This window comes from Chiloscyllium plagiosum, unplaced genomic scaffold (assembly GCF_037043375.1).
Source record: "Chiloscyllium plagiosum isolate Xiang-an unplaced genomic scaffold, Cpla_swu_hap1 HiC_scaffold_37, whole genome shotgun sequence".
NCBI classification, from domain to species: domain Eukaryota; kingdom Metazoa; phylum Chordata; class Chondrichthyes; order Orectolobiformes; family Hemiscylliidae; genus Chiloscyllium; species Chiloscyllium plagiosum.
In genome coordinates this window covers 18,620,195-18,628,921 of record NW_028270175.1, presented here as the reverse complement: position 1 = coordinate 18,628,921, position 8,727 = coordinate 18,620,195, and the positions used below count along the sequence as shown (strand labels likewise).

General features: G+C 37.8%; 1 protein-coding gene across 7 annotated transcripts in view; it reads left to right on the top strand.

Annotated features, from left to right (window-relative positions):
* Window positions 1-771: 771 nt before the first annotated feature.
* Window positions 772-8,727, top strand: part of camta1a (calmodulin binding transcription activator 1a) — a 1,306,542-nt gene continuing 1,298,586 nt past the window's right edge. For all 7 annotated transcript variants that reach the window (XM_087980408.1, XM_087980405.1, XM_087980404.1 and 4 more), the window contains exon 1: window positions 772-866. In XM_087980408.1, coding sequence (XP_087836534.1) covers window positions 842-866 — 25 coding nt within the window. In that variant the 5' untranslated portion in view covers window positions 772-841. The remainder of the gene's footprint in view (window positions 867-8,727) is intronic.

The following is an 8,727-nucleotide window of genomic DNA, read 5'->3' as shown; positions in this document are numbered from 1 at the left end:
AAAGTACAAAAAGAGATCTTTCACGATGGGCTGAATGGCCTCTTTGTTGTATCACTGTGGATTCTATTCCCATAAAACAAAGAAGAAATTAGGCCATTTAGCCCATTCCCAAACAAATAAAACTTAGAATTTGGTTAAAAGTCACACATCAGGTTATAGTCAAACAAGTTTATTTGGAAGCTGCTTCCAAATAAAAATGCTGGTCCATAACCTGGTGTTGTGTGATTTTTAACATGATCCACCCTGTCCAACAGGGGCTCCTCCACATCTAACAATTTGGTGTCACGAGTAACACGTGATCTCAGACCTATACTGAAACTAAGTGAATAATCGCTTCCTCAGGCTTCGTGGCGCTGATTATGGAGGTCCAAGATGAACCAGCGGATGGGGCTCATCTTGTCTTTTGATGACTCTCCTTGTTAACAGTTCCCGATTATCGGGGCGGCGGGGGCAACAGAGAGAGAATCTCCAAGTCTCACGAGAGGAGCCGTTGATGGAACCTCCTCGTTCCGCGTTGATGCACAGTAGCCTTCCCCGCGCGGGACCTCGAGAACGCGCACCTCCCCACGTCGATGCACGCACGCCAAACGCCTTTCAGGGCGGGCACAACCAAACCCGATAACCGGAAACTCCGCCATCATGATTGACCCACGTATTGGCCAATAGCATGCCGATCCGACAGGCGAAGGGGCGGTGGGATGGTGTCTCTGGCCCAATCGGCTGCATGGTACTGCGAGGGAGTGAAGAGGGGGGCGGGCTGGGTTTTGTGCCCGGCGCTCAAGGTTGGTTGAGCGGCGGTCTCTCCGGCGGTCGGGTATAGGGATGTAAGTGGGGGACTGAAATGGCTGCCGAAAAGAAGCCGGAAGGTAAGGGGCAGAAGAGGCGGAGGTGGGGGAGAATTCCAGTGTGCAAACAAAACACTGATATTTAATTTTTAATTGTGATGACAACCTTCGGGACGACGAGAAAAAGCTAAATCTGACAGAACAAGGGGGTGTGAGGCGCTGCGAATTGAGCGAAAAACGGTTTAGCTTCAATAAAATTATAGCTGTGTGAGATACAGAGAAGAACAAACGGTTTTCTTACAGATATTGAATAAATAGCTCAATGTTCTTTAATCTCATCAAACTGTCACTTTTGTACAGAAGGGAAAAATATTATTTTAAATAAAATGAAATGTATAAGGTTGTGTGGTTTTTGATGTCGGTAAAATCCACAAGAGGGCGGTAACGGATTGTTTATCTGGTGTGAAAGTGATTTAACTCCTCTATCACTTCGATATTGAAATACTTTAAGTAATATTCCCCAAAATAACGAGGAAGATCTTCATAGACAAGGGAAAATTACACGGCACGAGTAACGAGTTCATATTTTAGTTCGGATGCAAATTTACCAAAAAACACAAAGATTAGCTATGGATAGTTTGAACAAATGTTAACTAAATCTGTATAGAAAGTAATTGTTATGAGAAATTTTGTTTCTTAATTTCAGTGATCTTATTTCCGGGATAGCAGTTATTTGAGGCTCCTGAACGTTCATTCAGTATACTCTCCGTTGCTAGAATTTATAAACTTATTAGGAAGTTTTTCTTTGAAAGTACAACTTGAGAAAAGTAGTGCACTTCAAAAAAGGTTATGTGAAAAGGCCATATTCAGTATTGAATTGTCGACTTTTTTAAAGCATAAAATAGTAAGAACTTTTAAATATTCAAACATTAATGCTTTAAAATGATAGTTATGAAGGTGTAATGAATCTCTTGCAAGTTGACTTTCCATAATAAGAGAACAGTTTGTAATTTCACTTTATGCACTTTGTGCAAATGAAAAAGAAAGCAATGCATGATATCGTAATTTTGAGGTAATGTTTTGTCATTATATTCAAGTGTTATGCAAAGTACTAATTATATTGGTATACTTAACCTGCAGTTTTGTAGTATTTGAAGCATTCTTTGCAGACTTTATAGAAAAAAGCAAATAACACAGCAAAATGTAATAAGTTACTTGTAGATTCATCTACTTTGTGGTGCTGCAGCGATTCCCAAGAACCTAGGACAGATTACTTACTGTATCAATTTATTAGTAAATGATATTTCTATTTTTTGAAAAACTAAAATCACTCAAACCAGTAACTGAGAAAATAGTTCTTGAATATATTGTCCAGTCTTTTTTGTGTTGAGGTGAAAATGTTATATCAATCTAGGAATGGAAAGTCTTTATTACAGTGTGTTGTGTGCATGGGGACATCTTTGTAAGTTTTTTATAAGTCTGTATTGATTATGCACATAAAACTCTTAGGGGCTTTAACCCTTTGTTTTATTGGTGCTGTATGATACACAGCATGTCATAGATGCAATTGGAATGTTAAGAAGAGACCATATATTACGTAATGTATTGCCTCTTTTCAGGAAACAGACTTTTGTTGTACCTGTGTATAACTTATCTTGAAGATTTGGATTCCTGTCAGAATATTTGTACCAATATCAATGTTGTAAGCCAAGGAATGTTTTGATGGCTGCCAGAATTTTTCTTCTGTCCCTGTGGCTGCAGGTTATGCTTGTATTTAAATGATCAATTTCTCAGTCAACAAAAGGGCCAGGTCTCAAACTCAAAGCCCTGATTGCTTTTTAAGCAATTTTCTCTCCCTGTTCTAACATTGGAACACCTTATGGTATTTCTGTCAGACAACAAAAGCAATGAATCAGCTATTCAATGGTAGTCTGTGCATTATCTCTGTCAAGCTGTCAGTTTAAGGAGTCCTTTTTGTAGTTTCACCTATACTCTGGAAACTCCGTACTGAGTAATTATATCACTGCTGTTAATGGCAAAAATACCTCTGAAACTAATGTTGAGTGTGATTTTTGTTTTGTGTTGATGGTAATCATGGAAATTAAAGAAATTGCAGTTATTAATGCATTACATTATAATAGGGAATTATTGTTGCAAGTCCAAAGATCAAACTCAAATCAGAAAGAATATTGTGGATCCTGGAAATATGAAATTAAAACATACAATATTGGGAATAGTTTCTGGCAACGTTTGTGGAGAGAAAGAGATAACATTTTCAGGTCTGTGAGCTTTCATCAGTTTTGGAAAGGCTTTCTGAAAAAAAAACTAACCATATGATTGCTTGGGGAATTTCAGGAAAAATAACTCCCTTTTTGACTCCTTCAGCATGCCATATGTCCCCATATGATATTCTTTTCCGTTTTGTGATCTGATACATAATTTTATGCCTTGTGCTTCAGAGCTGTGGAACTTCTCACTTCCCACGGATTTTCCTGCCTTTCTGCACTCTTAAAAACCCAGACTTTTGTGTTACCTAATCCTTCCTTTGTTTGTCCTCTGTCCTCAGCCTTGATGGTACTCTATACTGTGAGCCTTTGTCAAGTTAAGTTTTTTAATAGAACAAAAAAAGGAAATAATTCACTGGTTTAAGTCCTACAATGGTTGTCACCAGCCTAATGCTAAGTGTACTAGTTCAATCTGAAAAATTGATATTTTTGAAAATGTTGAGTTTTTAAATTTTGTGCATTCGAAGTAGATGTATGTAAAAGTGATGTTGATCAATGTTTAGATTTATAAAATTTTAGTTGTCAAAATATGTTGACAGTGTGATTTCTTTTTTCCCCCCACTTCTCATGATTAGAGAAGAAATAAGTCCTTTTTGTGATGGTTTGGTGATGACGCCTTTGTTGGTTTGCCATTTCATGATGGCCATTTACTCGAGGTTTTATCAGTTGACCTAATTTAATTGCTGTTTTGAAAATTCTTATTTCTCTTTGCCATTTGTCAGAGCTGACTACCTCTTGATAATTTGGTCAATGATTCATTCTTCAAGTGTTAGCCAAGACAGAGAGCAATGGGATTGTCACAGCAAGCATTCCTGACCTCTCAAATCCACATTTCCTAATCAGAGCCATGGTTGATCTCCCCACTGGCCCTGTCTCCTTGAGCTTTATGGTGCTGAGACCAATCAAAAGTTTATTTTTAGAACGTATTTCATATAAAATGAGCTGTTTCATGGATATTGGTAAAATACGATGCAAGTTTAACTGTAGGATTATAAAAGACTCCTTAGATTTAAAAATTGGATTCGAGAGCGTGGAATTGGTTGCTTCAGCAGTGATTTCTTTGTGGGTGTCTTTGCCCTTCTTGATACAATATAACTGTTACCAAACAGGTTAATGAGCGTAGCAGAATATTGGCATTGCTCCCAATTTACCAATGTAATTTGTTTCTGTATCACCAATATCAATTAGGTGACTAGAATTGCAATGAAGCTCGTACAATTGCAAGTGGAAATCTTAGTTGTCTAGTGGTGGAAAATTTCAATTGCAGTGGATATGACAGTGTAATAGTTACTGCACAAGTGAGATCAAATTCATCTATCCACTCTTGATGTTCCCCTTATCCTGCTAAGATATAAAATTTAAAGCAGAAAGTGAAGTTATTAGTGTGGAAGATTAATTTGGTAACTTTTCTTTTGTCGGCATTTGCCTTGCACTGCTCCTCTCTTACCAATCAAAGTGCATGTTGGTCAGAAATGTAATTTTTGAAAACTTCAAAACTTGGTTTAATTTGATTCATATTCTAAAGCCTCAAGTAAAGGTCATTTACAATGTGTGTAGTTTATGAATTTCTCCAATTGGTGGTAGAATGCAGGTTATTATAATTTAGCACCTTATAACAGCTATCTTGTTTGAGCTAGCTGCAGTTTTAGCACATATTTTATAGGTGGTTGAACTATCTTGTGTTTTAGAATTGCATTGCCAACTTTAGTTTGTTTTTTCAAAAAAAATCTTGTCTTTAGTGTAACTGTATGCTAAGGTCTGTAATACAATTCAGGGTGAAGTTCTCAATACTTGCTGTAGCTTTGCATGGGACTTCTAACAAGTTTGCAATAAGTATGCTTTTAAATAAGCTTTTACAAAACATCAAGTTTAATATTTTCTCTTTTAGTGGAGCAGTTTTTGTTTTTTTTGTTGATAGAAACATATACCGTTACAGCACAGAAACAGGTCCTTTTTTCTAATCCTTATTTAGACCCTGTAGTTATTGCCCATGCATAGTTTCTATCCCTCTGTTCACATTCTATTCATGTATCTATCAAGATGTGCCTTAAAAGTTGCTAATGTGCCTGCTTCGAGGAGAAAGCGAGGACTGCAGATGCTGGAGATCAGAGCTGAAAATGTGTTGCTGGAAAAGCGCAGCAGGTCAGGCAGCATCCAAGGAACAGGAGAATCGATGTTTCGGGCATAAGTTTCCCTACACTTCTCCCCTCGACAACTCCCTTCCCCTCACCTTGAACGTGTGCCCTCTTGTAGTTAACCTTTGCACCTAGGGGGGGTAAAAGTCTCTGACTATTTACCCTATCTATGCCCCTCATAATTTTGTAGACCTCTATCAGGTTGCCTATCAACTTGTGTATCTCCAGCAAAAAGAGTTTATTCAACCTCTCCTCATAACTAAAACCCTCCAGACCAGGTAACATTTTGGTAACTCTTCTCTGCACCTTCTCCAAAGCATTCTTGTTCTTGTGGTAGTATAGTGACCACTGATTATTCTTAATTGGTTTAATGTATTAAAATACCCTGTCTGAACTACTGAAGGTATAGAATTTCATTTTCATTCTGCTCTGGGTTAGCTGATATCAGCCAGTGCAGCATTAAAGTGCTGAAGTAGCTCTTGACATCGCTAAGGTGGGGAAAAGTAGCCAGATGTCTCTTTCCTCTTCGTATCTTTTTCTAAAAATGCAGAAATGTGACTGTATTTAATGAAGATGCAGTTCTAATGCTCTCACTGATTGAATAATCTGTTGACAATTTTTTTTCAGGCTCTCAAGTGATGGGTGAGCATTTGAGAGAAAAGTGGCAAAAATAGAAATACTTACTAGCAGATTCTCCAGTCATTAAAATCTGAATCAACGAATGTGAGCTCCTGCTACTTCCAAAACCTGTAGTAGGATTGCACCTATGAAAGTCTGTATCTGATATTCAAGAATAAGTCATCATTCGCGTTCAGGGATTCCATTGATTTTTAAGGCGTGTAAACTCAGTATTCTTTTATAATCAATAAACAAAACATCGTGTGTGTGACTTAAATTGCATCTATTGCTTTCCAAGCTGATCAACCTCTTCCTCAAAAATAAGTTTGTCATGTTTTATTGACTCCTGTTGGACAAATGCTGCAAATTATGTGGAACGTATTTTAATGTTAACCTAAAAAATGGGCCCATAAAGCAACAATATGAATTAATATAGTGCCTTTAGCAGTGAAAGTAATACATGTCAAACCAAAAACTGTGACCAAAACCTTAGTTTTAACATTGATCTTGAGAGGAAGGTGAAGAGTCATAGAAATTGGAATTGATAATGGGATGAGAATGTTTGGGATCAGGTGCAAACAGATTTGGATCAGCTGAGATTTACATGAAAGCACTGATCAGATCTGGAGGTACTAAAGGTATGAATGAAGGTTTCAAGAGCAGTTGGATGAAATTAGTTTGGAGACCAGTACTGTTTGGAAGGTGCACGTAGGTGCTAATTGTGGGGAAATAGAAAATGCAGTTGAATACTCACTTGGATGTTGAGGATATTGAAATTGTATGACTTAGAATGAGTGGCTGGAGAAAGAAAGTGTCCTGCAAGAGTATGTCTTGGGGCCAAATGATGATGGCTTTGATCTCAGTGTTTAGATGGAATAAATTGTAGTTCATCTTTTGAAGAATTTCAGGCAAGCACTCTGACCACAGTGGCAATGACATATTGAAAGTGGAGATGGAGAATTAGTGTTATCAGCATATGTGTAATGAAACATCATATCTATGGGTGCTAGAAAAGTGCAGTAGGAGGCCAGTAATAATCCTTGGGTGGTATTGGAAGTGATGATGAAGTGGCAGTGAGAATAGAAACCAATGTGAAAGATGTTCTGACACCTACAAATAGGTAAAAGTTGAACTGTACCATGTTCCAAGGGGCTAAGTTGCAATGAAAAGAGTTGTTGGAAGGAGAGAGTATGAGCTGGTTAAGCTAAAGGTTGCATGAGGACTGGGGTGTTGCACCATTGTTACAAATGATTGTTCCACAAGTAAATAAAAACATGGGTGTCATTGGTCAGCATTTGTTGTCCGTCCCTATTTGACCTAGAAAGTGGTAGTGAGTTACCTCCATGAACTTCTAATCCATGTGCTACAGGTTGATCCTAAGCACAGTCAGCGAGGAAATTCCAAGATTTAGACCCTTTCATAGTGAAGGAGTTCTAGGGTGGAGAGAGGAACTTGCCAACGGTGATGTTACCATGTATCTACTACTGCCCTTATCTTCCGAGATGGAAGTTGTATGTTTGGAAGCTGCTGTCTAACAGATTTTGGGTGAATTTCTACAGTGTATCTTGGAGATGGTACACACTGCAGCAATAAGCATTGGTGGTGGAGGGAATGGATATTGTGCCACTGCTTTGGCCTGGATGCTGTCAAGCATCTTGACTGTTGTTGGAGCTGCACCTATCTGGGCAAGTGTGGAATGTGTATCACACTCTGAACTTGTACCTTGTAGTTGGTGGACAGGCTTTGGGGAATCACTTGCCACAGTTTTCCTCACCTCTGTCCTGTTCTCGTAGCCATTCTGTTAATGTGGTGAGTCCAGTTGAGCTGGTCAATAGTAACCCAAATGTGTAAAATTAGGAATCAACATTAACTTTGAAGCTGATGATAACTGAGCTGTTTATTCTCACCAGTCATGTTTTACTGGATTGAATAAGTTGGCTTCTGTTGTAGATTGTGTTAGGAAAAAGTGATCTTTAAAAAAATAAAAATCACATAATTTTATTCATGATTTTTGGAAGGAATTTAAGATTTTTATCCTGAAGCTCCACTCATTTGATGAAAAACTTTTTGTGGGAGATTCAGTGGTAGCACCATTGAAGGACAAGGAGCTGTGGTTAGATTTTCTCTTAATGGATATGGTTATTACCATGCCACATGTCAGGCCAAGCCTTAATATTGTCCAGATCTTGTTGCATTTGAATGTGGACTGCTTCAGTATCTGAGGAGTCACAATAAACTACACAACCAACCATTTTGATATTATTTGCGTCCCAAACCTATTTTGAGGAAAAGGCCTATTTTTAACCAGGTTGGTAATTGTGAAACAGCAGTGGCTGCAGATGTGTCACTGATCATGGTTGAAACAATTTCACAATGTTGCTGCCATTGGTCACTGCTATGTATAAGGAATTTTGCAGAAAATTTATTTTGTTTGAGAGTTTAACAATTAAGCCTTCTGACTCTAATAGATAGATCTGACAATAAAATAATTTCCAGTTAATAGCCTGTGAATAATGAAAATGTATGAAAGGTCTATGGTTTATGGATATGGTTAATTCTGATACTTTATCCATATAAAGTTGTCAATCTGGGCGTACATGAACATTCCATGTTCATGCACATCTAACTTGGGCTTTAGGAAGTGTTGGTGTGAATATGAGCCTTTAAAGTGCCTGGATGATTCTAAATTATTGCCAACATGGATTAAACCCAATTTTAAGTTATTATTACAGCACTCGACAGTATCAGAGTAACCTTTAACAAATGTCCCAGGAGTGAAATTAAAACTATCTGATAAGTGCACTGCTTAGAGAATATCTTATCCGCCATGAAAATTCCAGTGTGATCTTTGGTCTCTGCTGAGTTAGCTATTCTTAGCCATGTGATGATATGGGAGATTTAATT